This window comes from Balaenoptera borealis (assembly GCF_965194805.1).
Source record: "Balaenoptera borealis genome assembly, chromosome: 19".
Classification (NCBI taxonomy): domain Eukaryota; kingdom Metazoa; phylum Chordata; class Mammalia; order Artiodactyla; family Balaenopteridae; genus Balaenoptera; species Balaenoptera borealis.
This window is the reverse complement of record NC_138878.1, coordinates 752,360-774,697: the sequence shown is the minus strand read 5'-3', so window position 1 is coordinate 774,697 and position 22,338 is coordinate 752,360. Positions and strand designations below refer to the sequence as shown.

General features: G+C 52.8%; 1 protein-coding gene across 5 annotated transcripts in view; it reads left to right on the top strand.

The window, feature by feature from the left end:
• Positions 1-22,338, top strand: part of ACSF3 (acyl-CoA synthetase family member 3) — a 57,910-nt gene that overhangs the window by 29,100 nt on the left and 6,472 nt on the right. For 3 of the 5 annotated variants that reach the window (XM_082367117.1, XM_082367118.1, XM_082367121.1), the window contains 2 exons: positions 1,584-1,696; positions 17,030-17,156. In XM_082367117.1, coding sequence (XP_082223243.1) covers positions 1,584-1,696; positions 17,030-17,156 — 240 coding nt within the window. Of the gene's footprint in view, positions 1-1,583; positions 1,697-17,029; positions 17,157-17,860; positions 18,368-18,686; positions 18,732-22,338 lie in introns of those variants that run through there. The other 2 variants (XM_082367120.1, XM_082367119.1) reach the window with 2 other exon arrangements.

The window sequence follows — 22,338 nt, the reverse complement described above, 5'->3', positions numbered from 1 at the left end:
CTCCAAGATGCACGGGCCTGGTCTGTAACCAAGCAGTCAGAGCTGTGGCCCCGCCGGTCCTTAGCAGACCATGAGGTCCAAGGAGGAGCAATGTAGACAACAGGGCTGAGACAAACTCTTCACTGGAGACAGATCCACAGGGAAGCTACGACGCTGAGGTCCGCTGGGAAACACATCCCCAGTGTCGGGACTGTGGCCGCCTTGGCCCCAGGTCCTGCAGAGCCTGTAGGAGGGCAGGGCTTGGACCCAGCTCATGTTCACAGCCTAGGTCTTGTCTCTGGTCCTCGTGTCTTGTCTGCAGCTGAGGTGGAACACCCCCTTTTCCAGGCTGTCTCCGGTCTTGAGCGTCCTGGCACTCGTGCAGCCCCCGGCCCCAAGTAGATGACCCGCAGGAAGAGAGGAGGGTAATGCGTGGCGGTTCCTTTCATACACAACATCCAGGGGGCAGGTCCCCGGAGAATGGGTTAGTGGTTGCTGGGGTGGGGGGAGATGTGACAGCTGACGGGGACAGGTTTCCTTCTGGGCTGCTGGAAAGTTCTGGAGCTAGATGGAGGTGCTAATGGCACAATGTTGTGAATGTGCTGAATGCCCCTGAATCCTAGGCTTTATAATGAACAGCTGCATCATATATGGATTTCACTGTAGTTCTTAAATATTTGGAAGCAAAAGAGAAGGAGGGGAGGAAGGAGGAGGAAGAGGCGGCGGTGGCCCCCAGGACCCCAGGCAGAAGACGGGCTGAGGAGGACAGGACAGGGCCGCACCATCTAGCACGCTGAGCCCTGTGTCACAGACGTTTCCGAGCGTGCGGATCCCAGAGTGCTAAGCAGCTCGTGGCGTTTGCCAGGTGGGCTTCCTGGGACTTTTCTCCTGTGACAAGTCCTCACTGATAACAGTTAAAGGTCCTGAGACCTTGAAGTGAAGCCTCAGACACTTGGCATTTGGCCCTGGAACCTCTGCCCCGCGTCAGCTATTCATTACAGTGGCCGCGGGGACTCCACTGCGGCCACCACCTGCCCTCACCTCTGCAGGTTCAAAAGCTGATTATAACCACACAGGGATGAAGACACTGAGCCAACCACAGGCACCTAACGAGTGAGCCAGGATGCTGGCTACATCACCCCTGCCGTGAGGACCCGCTCACCCTCTGGCATCTGTCCCACTCCAGCCCCTCCCCAGCGACAAACCGCGGCCATCTGTGCCCTGACCGCTCAGCCGGGTGCTCCAGTGAGATAGAAGTGCCCTTGCCGCTCGCCCTGGGTGCTGGGCGGCCCTCCCGAGGTGCCCTGAAGGCCCTGTAGGGCATTCGGAGCCCTGGCTGCTGCTCTGCGTGTCCCGCCTAAGGCTGTGCTCTTGGCTCCTGGGGCTTCGCCCCCTGTGTGCACGTGACAACGGGGCAGGACCCCTGTGCGCGCACATCATGTCCGTGCGGGGTTCCCATGCGTGTGCACGTGACAGCCACGCGGGACCCCCCACCTCCGTGTGTGCACGTGACGTCAGGCAGATCGGAGCACCTCAGTGTGCGGCGCTCTCCTTCAGAATCCCGCTGACCGCCTCCTTCCCTCGTGCCTCCCCGCCCCTTGCAGGCTCCGTGGGGACCCCGCTGCCCGGCGTCGAGGTGCGCATTGTGTCAGAAAGCCTGCAGAAGGACGGCTACCCCTACGTTGTCCACGCGGAGGGAAATGAGGAGGACACCAAGGTGAGCCCCTGTGTTCTCTCTGGCGGCACGTGGGCATCACACGGCCACGACCACCCAGCAGGCCGATGGCAGAGGTTGAGGCCCCACCGCTCAGGGACGGCCCCTGGACTGCGGCGCCGCCGGCTGGCCTTGACTCAGGGCGCTGCTGGTGTTTTGGGCGTTGCCTGCTGTGTGGACGGTGCAGAGTGAGGCCCAGAAGGGCTCCCCGCGCTCAGCCAGGCTCCTCCTGGGCTCTGTCCTCTGGGCCACGTTGAGATGGGCCCTGATAGCCTCAGCTAGGACAGCCCGAGTTAAAGCAGAGATCGTTGTCGGCAGGATCTTGTCAAAAATTCTGCGCTGGCGGGACGCTGGCACCCACTTGGAGTGGACGCCGACAGTGTAACCGGCCCCCAGCCTTGCAGTCGCCCATTTGGACAAATTCACGGAAGCTGTAAACTGACGTTCCCCACTTGGAAGTCACTGTTCCCTGCTTTCTGTGTTGTTCTAAGATCCGGAGGGGAAGGGGAAGAGAGGACTGCTGTCTTGTTTCAGTGAGGACTTTCACAGCCACAGGTCTGCTGGTCATAAGCGATCAGGGTCATAGAAGAGGTTCGGTTTTGGTAGGAAGTGGAATTTTGATTTAAGAGACTGTTTTCTCCACAGCGGCTGTCCATACTCTTGACTTCTGTTACCCTGACAAGTTTTAAAAGCTGAAAGTAGCAGTGATCCTGTCTCTCACTTGTGCCGGGAGGGGCCGCGGACAGGCCCTGCCCTTGTGGGCCTCGGTCTCCAGTGGGAAATGGCAGCGTTCAAGAGATGGTTGTTGAATGTCTTAGCTCCAGAACGTAGGTGGAACTTGGGTGGGTTTTCCTGTAATTTTATGAAAAATGACATCAAGAAGTATGTGTTCCGTCTACCCGAGAACCTCTCACCTGGATCCTCCTTGCTGGGCTCGCGCCCTCTCGGCCTCTCCTCCCAGATGTGATGGTCCTCCCCACCAGCCTTGCTCCCGTCCACGGTGTGTGGGCAGCTTTCAGGGCGGCCTCAAGGCCCCTGGCGTCCAGCCCTCCTGGCAGTAATGGGGCTGCCGCCCCCTGCTGGATGCTCAGTCCGCCGGCTCGGGGTGTCGTTCCAGGGACCCCGCGTGGGAGGAGGGCCCCAGCAGAGGAGCGTCGGGGGCATGTGGGTCCATCAGGCACTAGCAGCACAGAGGGCGGGGGGGCCCCTGCACCGCCCTGCCTGAGCTCCTGTCATGCTGGATGTGGCAGGGATGCTGCCAGAGGGAGGTGCGGCTGGAGAGCGTCTCCCTCCTCAGTCACACCGAAGTTTAACAACTTGGGGCAAGCAGCCACCCGCTCACCTGGCTCCCGCTTGGGGCTGTAGGGGTTTCCTCACTGAAACGCGCTCAAAATAGGAGGTGGCAGCCTGGCCCTAAGCATCTTGACGGTCAGAGAAGGAAGCGCGTGGTCCACGGCGTGGGGGCTCGGGGGCAGTGGAGACAGAGCAGGGATGACGATCCGCTGGCCACAAGCCAGGCCCCATAAACGTGAAAGTAAGGGGACCTGGAGCTCGCGGCGGCGTGTTCTAGAACGTTTCCAACTCAGTGGAGGAGTCAGTGAGACACACGGTCCAGAATGGAGCCGTCTCCATGGCCGATGACGGCCCGGGGCGGAGAGCGCAATCACAGGCCGGTTGCCCCTGGGGGCTGGGGTGGGCCTGGGCCTGGGCCTGGGCTCGCTCCCCCGAGCTGGTCAGAGGCCACCGCCGCCGCCGCCCCCCGCTGCCGGGAGCGCGACAGGGGCACTCCCCGCCTCCCGTGCGCTTTCCCCGGCTCCGTTCGGAGCGGCAGCCCAGGGGCCGCCTCCCGGCTGGGGGTATTGCTCACCGCCCGCCCCCAGGACCCTTAGCGGGGAACAAGGCCAGACCCCAGACTCAGGCGGGCGAGACCTCCGTGGAGCCTCCGCCTGGGTCCCCGCGCTGCGCAGGACGGGTGGGACGGGGTGCGCCCCGAAGGCAGGAGAACCGGGCTCAGGCCTTGCTGAGGAAGCGCCTGCTCTCGGCTTCTGTGACCTCACAGGCTCTCCCCCTTGCTGACGGTGGCAGCGAGGAGGACGCCGGCTGCTCGCCTGGCCTGGAAAGTGCTGGCTCTGTCCCTGCGGGGACACCAGTGAAAACCGCCAGCTCTCTTCTGATCGCCGCCCACGCTCGGCAGGTCCAGACGGCAGGGACTCTTTCATGTTCCGAAATCAGGGGGGCTGCGGGCGATGTGGCTCAAGGTTTTTGTTAACATTTAATTGGAAATCACTTCAAACTTACAGGAAAGTTGCAAAAATACCAGTGTGAAGAAAGCCCGCTCGCCCTTGCCCGGTGCACTTGTCCTTCCCCTCTGCCAGGGCACCACGCGGGCCAGCATGGGCTCCTGCAGCGTCCGTCCTCCTCCCGCTGCCTGGCGCCCCTCCCTCTGCCGCTAGCCCCGCCCCGCCCCCCCCATGACGCCGCGTGGTGACTCCTTCCACTGCAGGCTCTCTGGGGTCAGGGTCCTCTTTGCTTGTCATGAGGGCACATCTTGAACTTGGAAGTACCTCCTAAGCCAGATGGTCACAGGCCCTTTGACCCGAATGGCGGGCGCAAGGTCGGCGCAGGCGCATTGACCAAGGAGACGTGTGCCGCGTAGCGGGCGTGCGCGCGGAGCCCGCGGCGGGGCAGCAGGACTGGCGGGGCCCACAGCCTCTCTGGGGCCGACCTCTCTGTGGGGTCTGTGGCTGGGGCCTCTCCACCTCCCTTCCTTACTCCTCTCCTCCAGCCAGCACGTGGGGAGCCCCCCTGGGCTGGAGCCTGGGGAAGGAAACGCAGCAGCGGCGATGGCGCCCACCAGGCGGTGCAGTGCTGCGGTCAGGGCCCTCCCGCCTCTGAAGCCTGAGAGCTCTTGCTTCTCTGGCAGGAACCGACCGCCGAGAATCAGGAGTGGTGACCAGGGGCCTCTCGGGCCTGTGTCTACCCCGCAAAGCGGAGGCCCAAGGGCGGACAGGAGCCCTGCGAAGGCACAGGGTGCCTGGGCAAGGGGTGCTCCCAGGCAGCAGGGAGAGTCCGGTCCACTCCTGGCAGCCCAGAGCAAGGGCAGAGGGAGGCTGTGGAGGCCCGGTGCCCGACGCTCAGGGGATGCTCCCTTGTCCTGGCTACGGTCAGGGTCACCTGCCCACCCTGCAGAGCATGGCGGGGCTCCTGCTGTGGGTCCCCGTCTGTGTCTCCCAGTGTGCGGGTGCCCTGGCCGCGCTGGGTGGTCCGTGGCCGGCAGCCTGGGGGCACTCCGGTGCCCCAGCGTCCGCGGCTCTGCAGCCATCGCTTCCTGCGTCTTGCACTTTGTCTGGCGGGACGCCAGGGGCTGGAAGAGCGGGCGGCCTCCCCACAACGGCCTGGTGAGGTGGTTCCAGCGTCACGGTGTCCTCTGCTGTCTCCCCGTGAGGCCCTGGGCATGGGGTAGGGGGCTTTGTTTGCCGCGATGTTTCTTTTTGTGTGTTCCTCTTCCCAGCTGGCAAACTCTGCAAGCACACGGTGTGGTCTCTCTTTTTTTTAAATTTTTAAATTTAGTGATTGAGGTGTAGTTGTCTCTATTTATTGTTTCAATTTGCTCACTTACGTAAGAGCCAAATGCCAGCCAGCAGAGACGGGTCCATTGACAGATACAGGCCACACTGCCGTGTAACGCAGAGGTGACCAGGCCTTACGTGGAATCCTCTTGTCTTGCTAGGATGCAGACAGCCACGTGGGGTGTGGGACAAGCTGGGACAGGAGGACAGCGGCAGCGAGCACCGCTTCCCTTTATCCCCTTAAAATCAGTTACCTCGTGTGGCCACGTGCAAGCTGCCGCCCCGGACAGTGGGCTGATGTGTGGGTGCCTGTGCGCCCCCCGCCCCCCGCCTCTCCCGTGCTCCCTCTCGCCACGTCCCCTGTCGCTGCCATGGACCATGGATTGCTGCGCGGACCGTGGGGGTGGGGACGGGGACAGGGGCCCTGCGGGGCCTGGGCACGCTCTGCCCTGCGATGACTGGTGGGATGCTGTCCCCACGAAGGCACTCACTTCAGGCAAGCAGCTGACCATCGTCAGCCGTGTGCTTCTGCCTCTTAGGGTGAGGTGGGTCCACTACCTCTTTTCCAAGGGCCTGGTAGGAGGTGGCAGGACCCTAAATGAGGACTTTCACACGGGAAGGCGGGTCCAGTTGGCCCCCTGACGTGCCAGGTGAGCATCTGGAGCGCTTAGCCCCGCTGTGCCTCTTGCCTGCCCCCAAATGTGCTTTTAACGTCCCTCTGGAGCCACCCCGCCTCCTCTGTTGGCTTCATCCTTCGTGTTGTGAGGACCGGCTCCTGTCCTGGGGCTGGGCAGTGGGCAGTGAGCTACACAGCCCTCCCATCAGGACGCATTGGGAGCGGGGCCCACGGCCCAAGAGGCGCCGGGCCTTTGGGGACAGGCTCTGCGGTGTGTCCGGTCCCGCCCCTGCCCTGGTCCTGCCCCCTCACCTGAGCTCCCACACCTTCCGCCAGCTCAACTCCTCCTCCTTGGAGCTTGTGTCATGGTTCCACCCGGGACTTTCCAGCAACTCCTGCCTCTGAGATGCTTTCAGATGAGGAAGCACGTGTTCTCACGCCGGCAGCTCTCGGGCACGGCCCTGGCCGCCCAACGACGGAGTGGCCCACGAACGAAGAGTACATGTGTCAGGTGCCCTGGGTCAACACGTTCTTACGCACCCGAACGGGGTCCCCTGTGAGGACAGCCAGCCTTTTCACTGCAGGGTGGATGGCAGGTGTGGTCTGAAGCCATGCGGTCGCCGGGAGTCCGGGTTCTGGATGCGTGCCTCGCCCCCTGCACCCAAGCTGGGTCCCCAGAGTACGGGGATTGCCCGCCCAGTCCCATGGGCAGATAGTGTAGCTCTGAGTGCTTCTGAGGCATGGCAGCAGAAACCTGCAGCGCCCTGGCTCTGCCTGTGACCCGGTGATGTACAGGACGGATTTTAGTCGAAGGCAGCGTTTACGGTTACGCACTATTTTAGGTTGTTTGTTATTAGAACTTCGAATTGGTGGTTCGCTTTCCCCCTCCCTGAAGAAATGAAAAAATGCCTTATCTTTCTCTGGCATAAAGAAAATGGTGATGTGTCTTAGTTTCTTTATTTTAAAGATTTTTGTTTTTTGAAGTGGACCATTTTTTAAAGTCTTTATTGCATTTGTTACAATATTGCTTCTGTTTTGGTTTTTTGGCCCTGAGGCATGGGGAATCTTAGCTCCCAGACCAGGGATTGAGCCCGCACCCCCTGTATTGGAAGGTGAAGTCCTAACCACTGGACCGCCAGGGAAGTCCCATGTCTTAGTTTCTTGATACTTGCTTTCTGTAGACCAGAGACTCCCTGGCAGATCTGTACAAAAACTAGAATTGGTGGATGGGAGTGTCTTTCTGGCATTGAACCCATGATGGGTGTATAGATGAACCTAAGAACACTCTCACATGGAGTGTTGAGTGGGATTGTGCTGAGTAGGTGAGGGGTCTTGAGGGGATTCAGTTCAAAGAGTTGGTTTCGGTTCCAGAAGACCCTGACTCTGTGCTCCGCGTGTCTGTGGCCACAGAGCCTGCATGCCAGCAGCTCCTGTGCTCGGGGGCTGGTCTGTGTGTCACGGGAAGGGGCAGAGCAGTGTCCGTGGACAGTGGCCATCCTTGTTCACCAAATCCATGTCCCGTCCGTGGGGAGGCGCGGCCCAATTTCAGAGGTGCTAAACGTGAAAAAATGCTCCGTGGAGTTCAGAAGTTAGTATCTTGCATTTCATGCAACTTGCCTGGAAGAAGACTGTGAATATCCTTTCTTACTGTATGAAATCAGAAATCTAGGACTCAGTGCTGGGGGTGGGCAGGAAGTCCTCTCTGACTGGATGAGCTCTGGTCCCTGCTTCCTGCCCACCGTACACGCCTGCTCGCATGCGGTCAGCATGCACCTGGCCGTGGGTCCAGCATGATGGAGGAATAAAGGGAGGGTCCACAGACAACAGGAGCTGGAGTGAACGCAGCACGGGGTTGGGTGATCGTGTCTGTAAATTAACACACAGTAGGTATTGTCAGGACACAAGCACACAGTGATTTGAACAGGTGATGTGCAATACCAAGAATGCCTGCCCTGAGGCAGAAGAGTGACTGTGGTAAGAGGTCTCTGTAGGGCACCCAGTGCTGGGGAGTGCTGAGGAAGGGGACACAGGGACGTGGATTTCTACGGTAGAATGGAACTCAGTTAGAACTGCCCATTTCTCCCTTCAGTTCTGTCAGGTTTTTTGCTTCGTATATTTTGATGGTTTGTCCTTAGGTGTGTGAATAAAGTCTATTTTCTCTGATATTAGTACCGCCACCCTGGTCTGTTTTGGTCGGTTGCTATTTGCAGGAATATCTTGATCCACCCTTTTACTTCCCATCCACCTGTGTCTCTGGATCTCAAGTGAGTTTCTTGTAGGCAGGCTATACAATTGACCCTTGAACAACATGGGTTTGCACAGGTCCACTTATATGTGGGGGTTTTTTTCCAGTAAACATGCACTACAGTATTACACGATCCACAGTTGGTTGAATCCATGAAAGTGGAACCACAGATACAGAGGGCTGACTATAAAGTTAGTCGCAGATTTTCAACTGTGTGGTGAGTCTCTGCCCATAATCCCCACATTGTTCAAGGGTCAGCTGTCGTTGGATCATGGGTTTTTATCCATTCCACCAATCTGTCTTTAGACTGGAGAATTTAATCCATTTCCATTTAAAGTAATTACTGATAAGGATGGACTGACTTCTGCTATTTGTGTTCTATGTGCCATATAGCTTTTTTTGGTCCCTAATTTCCCGCATTACTGTCTTCTTTTGTGTTTAGTTGATTTTTTGTAGTGAAATGTTTAAATTCCTTTCTCATTTCCTTTTGTGTATTTTCTCCAGCTAATTTCTTTGTGGTTGCCATGAGGATTACATTTATCATTCTAAAAATTTTAACACTAATTTGGATTTATACCAGCTTAACTTTAATAACATGCAAAAACTCTGCTCCTTTACAGTTCTGTCTTTACCCCTTTCAGCTGTTGATGTCACAAGATTACATCTTTATACGTTCTGTGCCCTAAAACGTAAATTAATTCTTTTCAATGTATTAGTCTCCTAAATTATGTAGAAAAAAAGATTTGGAGTTACAAACCAAAGTTTGTAATACTAGTTTTTACAGTGATAATTTTTTTAATGTGTTAGTCTCCTAAATCATGTAGAAAACAATGTGTAATAGTGCATGTATTTACTTCTGTTGAGATCTTTCTTTCTCCATACAGCTTCGGTGTGCTGACTAGGTGCTTTCTTTTAACCTGCAGGACTCATTTGAGCATTTCTTGCAGGGCAGGTCTAGTGGTCACAGACTTCCTCAGCTTTTGTTTATCTGGAAATGTCTTAATTTCTTCCTCACTTCTGAAGAACATTTTTAGTGGATATCGGATTCTTTGTTAACTTTTTTTTCTTTTAGCACTTTGAATATATGGGTGCACTGCTTCTGGCTTCCAAAGTTCTGATGAGAAATCTGCTGACATAATCTTATTGAAGATCTGCGTCCGTTTTGCCCACCCTGGCTTCCACAGTCTGTGTGCAAGCTGCTCTAGGAATACATGCACAGCTGCCTGCGGGGGCAGGAGGAGTGGTAGCTGCTATGGTGCTAAGAGCTGAAAATGACCAAAATTACCCACAGTTTACCCTCCAAGCCTTCCCCTGGAAGTTGCAAGCCTTCAACAGACTCCAGGTTTCAAAAATAGTTACATCAGACAGATCTGCCAGTGCACTTGTCCGGGTGGGAGCTGGATTCCTGGTGTTTCTTGCTCTGCCCACTTCCCCTCCAGTTACTTTCTTACTGTTGGGTTTCGAGAGTTCTTTGTCGGATATGTGATTTGCCAATATTTCCTCCCAGTTTGTGGCTTGTCTTTACATTGTCTTGTATTTCATAAAGCAGAAGTTTTTAATTTTCATGAGGTCTAATTTCTCCCTTTCTCTTACTTTTATGGATCATGCTTTTGGTGTTATCTCTAACTCCAGGTTACAAAGTTTTCTCCCGAAAGTTTTATAGTTTTACAGTTTACGTTTATATCTATTGTGCATTTTGGTGAATTTTTGCATTATATATGAAATTTAGTTGGAGCTTATTTTTTTCCATATCCAGTTGTTCAAATACTGTTTGCTGAAAAGACTACCCTTTCTTCTTTGCAATTTTGTCAAAAATCAATTTTACATATTTCAGCAGGTTCATATATAGATTATATATTCTCTTCCACTGATATGTGTGTCTGTTCCTTTGCAATACCACAGTCTTGACTACTGTGGCTTTATAGTAAGCCTCAGAATTGTAGTGTTACCCTACCAACTTTATTCTTGTTCAGAGTTTTTTTTTGTTTTTTTTTTTTGGTTATTCTAGTTCTTTTGCTTGCTCATACCAATTTTAGAAATAGCTTGTCCGTATCTACAAAAAATCCTTTTGGGATCTTGGTCAAAGTTGCATTAAACCTATAGATCAATTTGGGAAGAATTAACATCTTTACCTTGACGACTCTTTCAATCCATGAACATGGTGCCCCCCTCCATTAACTTAGGTCTGCTTTGGGGGGGTGTGGGGGGGAGTGTATGTGTGAGATTTTCAGCATGCTGATCCTGAACATGTTCTGCTAGGTTTATACCTAAGTATTTCTTCTTTTCTCCATCTCTTTCTCCTCCTTTTCCTCTTCCTTTTCAACGATTGTAAATATAGAATTTTTTGGTTTTTTGTTTCAAATTGTTTATCACTAGTGTATAGGAATACAGTTGATTCTAGTGTATTGACTTTGTATCCTGTAGTAATCCTGGTAAATTTGTTTTTCAGTTTTAGGAGGATTTTTTTTTTTTTAATTCCTTGAGATTTTCTACATACACAATTTTTTTCTGCAAATAGAACAGATTTATTTATTCTTTTCCAATCTGTATGCCTTTTATTTCTTTTTCTTGCCTAACTGCCCTGACTAGGATTTCCAGTATGATGCCAAATAGGAATAGTGAGATTGGATGTCCTTGTCCTATTTCCGATTTATGGGGAAAGTATTTGGTCTTTCACTATTAACCATGACAGTAGCTATAGGCTTTTTGTAGATTCCATTCTATTTTTGATATGCTGAGAGGTTTTTTTTAATATATAAATTTATTTATTTATTTATATTTTATTTTTGGCTGTGTTGGGTCTTCGTTGCTGTGCGGGCTTTCTCTAGTTGTGGCGAGCGGGGGCTACTCGTTGTTGCGGTGCACGGGCTTCTCATTGCGGTGGCTTCTCTTTTTGCAGAGCACGGGCTCTAGGCATGCGGGCTTCAGTAGTTGTGGCACATGGGCTCAGTAGTTGTGGCTCACGGGCAAAGAGCACAGGCTCAGTAGTTGTGGCACACTGGCTTAGTTGCTCCATCCGCGACATGTGGGATCTTCCCGGACCAGGGCTTGAACCCGTGTCCCCTACATTGGCAGGCAGATTCTTAACCACTGCGCCACAAGGGAAGTCCGAGAGTGTTTTTTATCATGAATGGATTTCGGATATTTTCAAATGTCTTTTTTGCATTGATTGGGTTTTCTTCATTAGGCTGCTGATATGGTGGGCTGCATGGATGATTTCCCTAGTGTTTCCAGGACAGACCCCACTTGGCCGTGGTGGGTCATTCTTTTTATTCAGTACTGGATTTGCTTTACTAACATTTTGTTGAGGATCTTTGCGGCTCTGTTCATGAGGGATTTTGGTCTGTAGTTTTCTTTTCTTGCAAATTCTTTCTGATTTGGGTATCAAGGTAATGTAAGCATCATAAAATTAGTTGGGAGGTGTTCCCTCCTCTTTTACTTTCTGGAAGAGATTGTATATAGTTGGTGTTATGTATTTTATAGAATTTCCACTGAAACCGTCTGGGCCTAGGGGTTTCTTCTTTTGGAAGGTTTTAACTATGAATTCAGTTTCTTTAATAGTTAAAGAACTATTCAGGTCATCTATTGCATCTTGGGTGAGTTTTGGTAGCTTGTGGTTTTTGAGAAATTGAATACTTCATGCGTATAGAGTTTTTCACAGTATTATTCCCTTACTGACCTTTTAATGTCTGCATAGTCTGAAGTGATATGCTTCCCACAACTCATGTTGATAATTTGTGTCTTCTATTTATTTTTTCTTTGTTATTCTTGCTAGAAGATTATCCATTTTTTAAATCTTTTTTCAAAGAATTCACTTTAGGATTCATTGAATTTTCTCCATTATTTTTCTCTTTTCAATTTTTTTTCTTTTTTTAATTTTTGGCCACAACCCGTGGCATGCGGGCTCTTAGCCCCCTGACCAGGGACCGAACCTGCATCCCTGCATTGGAAGGTGGAGTCTTAACCACTGGACTTCCGGGAATGTCCCTCTTTTCAATTTTTATTGGTTTCAGTTTTTATCTTAATTGCTTCTTCTCTTCTGCTTGCTTTTGGCTTATTTTTCTCTTTTTCTAGTTTCTTAAGGTAAAACTTTAGGTTATTGATATGAGATTTTTTTCTTTTTTTCTAATATATGCATTTAATGATATGAACTTCCCTCTAAACATTGCTTGAGCTTTACCCTTGAAATTTTGATATGTTGTGTTTTAATTTCATTCAATTCAAAATATTTTCTAATTTTCCTTAAGACTTCTTCTTGACTCATGGATAATTTAGAAGTGTGTGATTCAATTTTTCTGTTATTGATTTCTAGTTTAATTCCACTACTGTCAGAAAACATACTTGATATTATTTCAGTTTTTTAAAATTTGTTAAGCTGTGTTTTATGGCCCAGAATGTGGTCTATCTTGGTGACTGTTCTAGTGCACTTGAACAGAGTGTGTATTCTGCTGGTTTTGGTTGGGGTGTAAATGTCAGTTAGATGAAGAAGGTTGATGGTGGTGTTCAGGTCTCTCAAAGCCATGCTGGTTTTCTGACTACTAGTTCTAGCACCAAGTGAGGAGTGTTGAAGTCTCCAGTTATAATTATGTGTCTATTTCTCCTATCAGTTTTTTTAAAAATAAATTTATTTATTTATTTATTTATTTTTGGCTGCGTTGGGTCTTTGTTGCTGCGCACAGGCTTTTCTCTAGCTGTGGCAAGCGGGGGCTACTCTTCGTTGCGGTGCGTGGGCTTCTCATTGCGGTGGCTTCTCTTGTTGTGGAGCACAGGCTCTAGGCACGCAGGCTTCAGTAGTTGTGGCTCACAGTCTCTAGAGCGCAGGCTCAGTAGTTGTGGTGCACGGGCATAGTTGCTCCGCGGCATGTGGGATCCTCCTGGACCCCGGCTCGGACCCGTGTCCCCTGCATTGGCAGGTGGATTCTTAACCACTGTGCCACTAGGAAAGCCCTCTCCTATCAGCTTTTTGTTTCATGCATTTTGAAAATCTGTTGCTTGGTGAACACACACTTATAATTACTATGCCTTCTTGGTGAATTGACTTTTATCATCACGTAATGCTGCTGCTAACATTCTGCTGTTAAGTTTATTTAATTTGGTATTAATATAGCCACTTTCATTTCTTTGGATTGATGTTTGCATGGTATATATTGTTCCATCCCTTTGCTTCTAACCTACCATGTAACTGTATTTGAAGTGAGTTTCTTATAGACAGCACATAGTTGGATCATGTATGTTTTTTAATCTAATCTGAAGTTTGTCTTCTAATTGGCAAGTTTAGACCATGTGCGTTTAATGTGACTATTGATATGTTTGAATTTAAGCCTCTCATTTGTTATTTGCTTACTGTTCTGTCCCTTGGTTTCTCATTGCTTGGTTTCCCTCTAACTGCCCTCTTTGGGGTCAATTTTTTAGTATTCCATTTTAATTTATCTGTTGAGTTTTTGAACACATGTCTTCTAGTTTTTTAGTAGTTGTCCTAGAGACTACAAAATACATACTTCACTTTTTGAAATCTACTTAGACTCAACATTTTGACACTTCCAGAAGAACACAGAACTCCTACTACATGTACTGTCAAAGAAAAGTTAATCATCACTCATGTTAAAGATGATGAGGCCGACTCAGGACCGTCACGATGGGTGTAGGAGCCACTGCAGTGGGATTTGCAGGAGGGGAGAGAGATTGAGCTCAACTTCAAATACAGCATCGGCAAGTGTGGGTTCACAGCCAAGGAGCAGGTGGAGTCATTGGATGGAAATTTGCTAAGAGGAAACATCAAGTGTCAGGGGGATTCTGGCTAAACCGACCTAACAGGATCTTTGAAAGCCAGGTGGTCAGACATCAACTGCTAGATGGTGGGGGATGAGGAACCTGGTCAGATATGAGGGTGAGCAGATATCAGGGCGGAGGGGGCCTCTCACTACACTGACTTAGCCGAGTTCTTGCTAAAACTGGATTTTTTTTTAAAGGTTTTTTTTTTTTTTTTTTGCTTGTCTTTATGGAAATGAGATTAGTGGGTTTTTTTAATGTTTTATTTATTTTATTTTATTTATTTATTTTTGGGTGCGTTGCTGTGCGCGGGCTTTCTTCTAGTTGCCGCTAGTGGGGGCTCCTCTTCGTTGCAGTGTGCAGGCTTCTCATTGCTGTGTCTTCTCTTGTTGCGGAGCACGGGCTCTAGGTGCGCGGGCTTCAGTAGTTGTGGCACACGGCCTCAGTGGTTGTGGCTCGCAGGCTCTAGAGTGCAGGCTCAGTAGTTGTGGCGCATGGGCTTAGTTGCTCTGCGGCATGTGGTATCTTCCCGGACCAGGGCTTGAACCTGTGTCCCCTGCATTGGCAGGCGGATTCTTAACCACTGCAGCACCAGCAAAGTCCCCTAAAACTGGATTTTATAGTAAGTGCACAGACGGGCCTAGGGGAGGTTCAGGAGCCTCACTGCAGTCGGGTGGAGCAGAGGATCTTTGTCACCACTCTGTGGGTCACTTTGCCGTCTCCCTTTTATGTTGTTGTTCTCATATGTAACATCTACGTATATGGTAAGCTCCATTAAACAATGTTATAATTTTTGCTTTCAATGGTCAAAATATTTTTAAAGTACTCATGAGGAAAAGAATAGTCAGTTTTATTCAACCAGATATTTACCAGTTCTGTTGCTTTTCCTTCTGATCTTCCAGGTTCATTCTGGTGTCATTTCTGTTCTGACTGAACATTCTGTAGTAATTCTTTTAGGTCAGATCTGCTGACGACAAATTCTCTTCTTTCTTCATCTAAGAATGTCCTTACTTTATCTTCATTCCTGAAGGTTATTTTCACTGGATTTGGAATTCTGGGTTGACAGTTATTTCAACACTTAAAAAAATGTTATTCCACTTTTTTCTGGCCTCCATTGTTTCTGCTGAGAAGTCAGTAGTCGTTTGAATGTGTCTAAGTTATGCTCTGCTGTCAAGATTTTTGTCTTTCTTTTTAGTTTTCAGTGATTGGATTATGATGTGTCTGGGCTTGTATTTCTTTGGGCTTGTCCTGTTTGGGGTTCATGGAGCTTCTTGAATCTGTACATTAATGTATTTCACCAAACTTGAAGAGTTTTAAGCCAAATTTTATCAAATATCTTTCTGCCCCTAGCTTCTCTTCTGGGAATCCGATAGCATGAATGTTAGCCCTTGTGGTATTGGTGTAGGCTTCTGAGACTCTGTTTATTTTTTCCAATAGTTTTTTCTCTGTTGTTCAGATTGGGTAATTTCTATTGTTCTATCTTCAAATTCTCAGATTCTTTCCTTTGTAATCTCCATTTTGCTATTGAGCCCATCCAGCAAATTTTTCTTATTTCTGTTGTGTTTTTCAGTTCTAAAATTTCCATTTGGTTCTGCTCTATGTCTTTTATTTCTCTCCTGAGACTTTATATTCCCACTTATTTGCAGTGTTTCTGCCCTTACTTGTTGGAGCACATTGATAATATGTGCTTTAACATCTTTCTTAGGCACTCCCAACATCTGTGCCATCTGGTGTTGTCCTGCACTGATGGCCTTTTTCCATAAGAGTTGGCACTTTCTTGGCTTTTCATGTGCTGAGCAATTTCGTATTGTGTCCTAGACATTTTGAATATTGTGTTATGAGACTCTGGATCTTGTTCACATCCAGTGGAGGATGTTGGTATTTTTGTTTTACTATTATCTAGTTGACTTAAGTCTGCAAGTTCCAACCTGCCATCTCGGGGGTTGGTTTCCGTGTCAGATTATTTTCAAAGCCTTTGCCTTGCCGTGCATACCTGCCCTGCAGGTGTGCCACCCCGTGGCCAGGCTGACCTTGGCAGTGGAGGAGATAAAGGATGGCAGTGGGAAAAATGGTGAAATACAAATAAAGCCTGCAGTTTAGTTGAAAACACAAACACCTCCTCTGAGCAGGCTGATGGCAGGAACTCGGCTGGGTCCAGAACATGCAGCCCGGTCCCCTCGGGTGACGTCACGCCTGTGTGAGAACCAGGGTGATGAGTCGACAGCAAGGCTTGGGAACAGAGCTGCTGTGGGGCAGGCTCTCCTCACCCTCTGCCTGCAGGGTCGGCCCCGGGGGCGTTCAGCTTGCCGTCCAGGCCTCAGACAAACAACTCAGATGATTTTACAGCACATTTCAAAGGGGCTCTGATTGTTTTTAAAAGAGGGGGATATTCTTTCCCCAGCAAAGTTTGTCCCAGGTGGGAGCTGATGAGCTGAACAGGCCTGTATGGCACTTGATCTCGTGGGTCACAGTTACTGCCACTGTCAGCCAACTCTGTGAGCGCGGAGCCAGCGAGGGTGCACCCGAGGGGCTCACTGGGCCCCGCGGCGTGTGGTGCCGCCTCGCGTGGTGCCGCCTCGCTGTATCCTTTCCTGGCATCACAGACATCGACTCCGAGTCCTCTAACACCCAGCCCCCTTCCTGCCCTCGCCGTGCTCCCAGCAGGGGAAACGCTGAGATCCCTGCTCCTTGACCGCCTCGCTCTCCTAGGCGCCCGGCTCTCCCTCCTTCACGGGCTGCCCTGTGGGCTCCCTTCCTGCCCCGAGGCTGCCGACCCCGAGCTTGTCCAGCAGCCACGGCAGGTGTGGGCCGCTGCCCTCTCCTCCCGTGTCTGCGGTCGGTCCAAGAAACACCCTGAAGACAGAGTTTCACGGGAGCGTGGCCTTTAGAGGTGGGCAGGCAGGCAAATGGGGCCCAGCAGCGAGCTCTGGGGAAGGGAGGCGGACACCCCCCGGCCGGGGCGGGCGCGGAGGTGGAGGCCGGCGTGACCGAGGTGGGCACGGAAAGCGGCATTTGCCGTCTTTCCCACTAAAGTGTCTAATTTCAGGAGAGCATGTGGGCCTCGGGAGGGGCGGGGGCAGGTGGAGACGTGCCCTGGAGGGGCGAGCTCTGACGCCCACCTTTCTCTCCCGTTGCAGGTGACCCCAGGGTTTGAGGAGAAGGAGGGGGAGCTCCTGGTCAGGGGGCCCTCTGTGTTCCGGGAATACTGGGACAAGCCAGAGGAGACAAAAACCGCCTTCACCTCGGACGGCTGGTTCAAAACAGGTAGGAGGGAGGGTCCAGAGGGGACGGCAGGGCCACCCGGGTACCACCGCACCGGGACGTCCCCAGAATCCTCCCTGGCGGGCAGAGATGGGGTGGGGTACACTTAGTGCTCCCGTCTTAAAGGCTGCACCTCCCACACTGCACCCCAGCCCCACTGAGGCCTCTAGAAGGAAGGTCCTGAGGCCATGACCCTCAGGGGGCCTAGCAGCCCCCAGCCCTGTGGCCAGGCTCCCATCCTGTCCCTTGGCCCAGCAGCCTTGCACGAGGTGGTCCCTCTGCCCCTCGTGGGTCAGGACTCCACTTCCCGAGTGACCACTGCACTCCGCCTCCGAGACCCTCCCCGCCGCCGCCCCCTGCTTTGTAACCCGCCCCCGTTTTCATAGAAGGAGGTTGGTTTGCACTTTGGTTTGGGCCCCTCGTTACGTTACTCCCCGCCCTGAAGTCTGCACTCTGTCGCCTGCTAGAGGAGCACGTGGAGACAGAGCCCGGGGTCTGTGCGTGGGCAGGCCGGTGCCCGCCCCCCAACCTCGGAGCCCTCTCGCCGGACACGCACCCAGGGCCCGCTCTGAGGAGCCCCACCCCTTCTGTCCCCCCCGCCCCCCTCCTCCTTGGTCCCAGCCGTCCTGTCTGTGTGGACGATTCGGCAGGTACTGGGAGTATTCACGGTTGCAGCTGCATTGATTCACTGGTTTGTGTTCACACAGGACACACCGGAACAGCAGCTCGTGACAGCCAGAAGGTGGGGTTCTGGGGTTTCTCTTTTTCTTATTGCCTGTCTGTATTTCTAAAACTTTCGTACTGAAAATGCATTATTTCATAATAATAGTCTTAAAGCGATATTTTCCGAAAAGGAAGGCCTGTCCCCCTGTCGTCATGTGCTGGCCTCACAATTAGAAACGCACCTCTTGCCAGGTCTTCTGTGGACCACAGAGCTGAAGAGAAAGGCAGTGGGGGGGGGGGGCGGCCGTGACGGGGTACCTGGGAGTGGGAAAGGAGGTGAGCGGTGGGTGTGGCCTTGGCCTGGTAACCCCTTGGGGAACTGCTCCCGGCCGATACCACACGCGTGTCTTCCCCACGGGCTCAGGCAGCGCGGGTTAGTAAGGGCAGAAATCACCTCCAATCTGCCGCCGTCGTGGGCCTGAGGTCACCAGGTGACAGAGCCGGCGGCCACGTGCAGACCCCCCAGCAGCCTCAGGGTGCTGGGGCTCCGCTGGGTGGGGCTTGAGGGGGAAGGGGCACATGAGGGGTTCTCCTGGGGGACCTCGGGGCTCCCTTTCAGGCCCCCCCAGAGCAGAGGCCTGTGCCGGGAGCCCTGGCCGGCGCCAGCAGAGGGCTCTGTGGTTGGGGCCCAGGAGCCCGGGCCACCTGTCCCTGCGGCATATTCACACGCGCCCCGGCTTCCCTTTGTAAACTTCGCATTCATACGGGCCAGCCTGGTGGCAGCCAACCACTATTATTGTCCTTCAAGTGCAGTATTTAAGAAATACTACTTTTGAGCTAATCTTGCTTTTTTGTGTGTCCCTCCTGTAGCCCTCCGAGTGTCCTGACTTGGAAATCTGACTTCTTTGTGGCCATCCTCTTTCATTTTTAAATTCAGCTAAAGAGCTGCAACTTTTTTTCTTTAAGAGCACAGGCACCAAAGCCCTGTGGATCCTGCAGGTAGCAGGGCTCGCTGAGTGCCGGGCCGGCAGCGCTGCCAAGTGCAGGGCGGTCAGTGGTAAAACATTTTAGTCCCTGGTCCTGATGAATATTTCAGTTGAAAGGAATAGCATGCACTCATTATCGTAAAGAGATGTCTTTAGGAGAAAATGATTTTGAAATTCAGTTTAATTTCATTGTAATGCGCAGCAAACAGGAAGGGAGTCTGTGTGTTTAATTGGCTCTCGGGGGTGAGGCCTGGAAGCCGCGTGCCTTTGTCACAGGCCATTAGCGATACAGGCTGCATAATGAGCGCGGCAATCAGCTCACAGCTGCCGCTCCTGCAGGGAGAGCGTGATATTAAATAGAAATCAGGATGAATTAAACTTAACCCTTTCCCTGGCCAGCCCTTCCTGCCACACAGATTCTGGCCGGGGCTGGAGAGGGGCCGCACCCAGCTGGCTTCTCCTCCGTGTCTGGACGAGAGGAAAGAGGCCTCCTTCGGCCATGCCAGCCATGGCCACCCTCCCTGCCCGGCATGAAGCCTGGCTTCCATCGCCAGGGAGCTCCTTGCCAGCCCCAGGGGTCCTGGCTGCAGCTCAGGCAGGAAACCAAAGCTCTCTATCCAGAAGCACCTCCAATGGCGACCCCGATCAGGTCCCACCTGAGCACGCCAGGCTGGGGAGAACCTTCCACACGCACGTGGGCCCAGTGCCGGCCGGGGCAGGGAGGTGGCGGTGCCAGGGCCCCCCTCTGCTCAGGGCGTCACCTTGACCCTGCGGACGGAGCTGAGGACACAGGGATGCAGGGGCTGAGCTGACCCTGCGCTACAGCCCCTCCTGCCCTCTGGACGTGGGAGAAAGCCTGTAGCTGAACACGAGGAAACAGAAACGGTACCTCTGCCTTATTCTAAAGAAGATCTCCTCACGCCGTTTACTGTTAGAAAGCGACATAGTAAACTGCACACACCTAATGACAAATCAACGCACTTGTAGAAGAAATTTAGGTAATTGGGGAAAAGGTCCGTAAGAAAATCCACCAGAACATTAACGGGGGTATCTGGGTGCTGAGTTTACTCCCTTTTTTTTCTTCTCTAATGAGCACATGATGTTATCAGGGGAAAACATAAAAGGCTATTTACGTAAGAAAAAAAGACTCACCAGCAGGAAACAAGAGAGCCCTGCTGTGGCCGGGTGCACACGTGGCCGAGGTCTGCAGCCTCGGTGGAGCGTGGGGTCCACTGAGAAGTCGGTGAGCGCACAACGTGAGGGCCAACTGGGGCCAAGGGAGTGGGTCCCTGAGCCCAGTAGCCCCAGTAGGAAAAACGAGCCACGGCCACGGGCAGATCGAGAGGAAGTGCAATTGGCCATAAAAATACAGAAAACGTTTTACTTCCTGGTGGTGAAAGAGCAAATGTGGAAACAGTCTCCTTTCACCAAATTGGCAGAGATTCTTCCGAAGTTGACACTTGGTGCTGTGAGGCAGGTGCTTGGCACCCGCGGGCGGGTTGTGTGTCAGGAGGGCTCCTGGGAACCTGTTCAAAGGAAACGGGGTGCGGGAGGACGCGTACGATGTTTGTAAAGTGGGAAATTGGAGTCCCTTGTTCTGCGCTGGGCTTGTGGGTGCCTCGTGGTGCCTTTGCGACCACGACTCGAGTGATCCTGGCCTGAGGGAGCCCCTGCTGGCGTGCACCACACACGTGTGTGTGTGTGTGGCCGTCATGCGGGTTTGCACTGCCAAGCACAGACGCTAGCTGCTGTCTCTGTGTGATTGTCATCTGTTCCTTTGTTTTCTCTCTGCCAGTGTTTCCTCAGTAAGCTTCGTTCCCTTACAAACACAGAGGAGAAATATAAAATCTTTCCAGTTCTCGTGTGATGAAGGCCCCAGGGTGGACCCAGGCGTGAGCTCCGTCCTCTTGCCCAGCAGCTCACTCGGAGCCACGCTGAGTTCTGATGTGATTCTCCCGAAAGCAGTGCTTTTATTTTGACCAACAATAGTTAGGAATCAGGCAGCGTGTTGAAAAGAGGGGGCCCGGTGCTTCGTGTTAGGGGTGCGACAGCACGTGTAGCTGGAGGTGGTCGACCCCTTCACGTCTGCTGACCGCGTACGACCAGAGCCCTGGGCAGGGCCCCCCAGGCCCCCCAGGACGTGTGGTGTGGTCAGGCTGCCGAGTGGGCAGGCCCCCGCCGCCCTGCGGGGCTTGGGCTCTCTGTGGAGGCGCCTTGTGAGCAGGAGGCTGGTGCTGTGTCGCGGTCCTGTCTGGTGGTCGTCCCTTTGTGTGTGTTTTACCCTTTGTTCCCCAGTGGTCATCAAGAGCTGTTCCTACACGTTCTTCTGAAATGCCTGGCTTTGTTGGAGTTAAGTCTCCGAGCCACCTGGAGCGGCTTCTGTGCAGACGGTGTGTCCCCATCCTGCGCACTCCTGCTGGGCCTCTGCACTGCCCTTTGTTTTTTGTTGTTGTTGTTGTTTGTTTTTCTGGGTTTTTTTTTTTTTGCTGCACCAGGTCTTAGTTGTGGCGTGCAGGATCTTTAGTTGCGGCATGTGGGATCTAGTTCCCCAACCAGGGATCGAACCTGGGCCCCCTGCACTGGGAGCGCAGAGTCGTAACTACCGGACTGCCAGGGAGGTCCCTACGCTGCCTTTTGGCCGCAGCGTCTGCCCCGGTCAGCCTCAGACCTCTGGGCAGAAGGTCTTTGTTTTTATCAAGGTCACACGTGTGCAGCTGGAAGACTCCAGCAGTCTGTCCGGTTTGGGAAGAAGGACGTGTGGCCCTCGTACCCCAGCCGTGCCCATCTTGGCCACCTGGAGGCTGCCAGACGCTTGTGGACACACCGTTCAGGGTTGAGCCACGTGGCAGCCGCAGTGTTTCCCGAGGCGGGAGGGCTCATCTGTTCTGGCCCCCGGTCCCCCTGGGAGACCCCCCTGTGCTTGCCACCCACGCCCGCGCACAGCTCCCACCGGCCTCCCTTCTCCTCGTCGGCCACGTTCCCCAGGAGCCTCCTGAGGCTGGGCGAGTGGGAGGGGAGCTCTGGCGAGCTCGTGTCTGCCAGTGTCTTCTTCCTGGCTGGGCCGGGTACGGGAGTCTGGGCTAGATATTGTCTTTACTGGGGTCAGGCTTCCACGTGTGCTGCCGGCTGCAGCTGCGTTATTCCTGGCGCATTGTGACCTTTCCCCTCTTGAGGTCCTAGAGAATCTTCCCTTTGCCCTGGGAGCCCTGAAGTCGACAGGCCACGCACCCTGGGGGCTCTGGAGACCACGTCTTGTAATTCCGGGGGTTGATGGCTGATTTTCTCCCGTCTGATGCCCAGCAGGGGTCCGGGGGCCGAGAGCAGGAAGAGGGGCTGGGGAGGCCCAGCCACCGCTGCTCAGGGCCCGTGGGCTCCCGTGTCGCCGTCCACCCTCCTCCGTCCCCAGAGAAGGACCGGCGGCCGTGCGCTGAGGGCCGGTGCTCCTGCTCCTCGCTCGGCCCACCCTGCCACCTCCTGCAGGGCGCCTGGCAACCCGGCCGTAACCCGTCTCACACAGCCTCCCTCCAGCCCGCGGG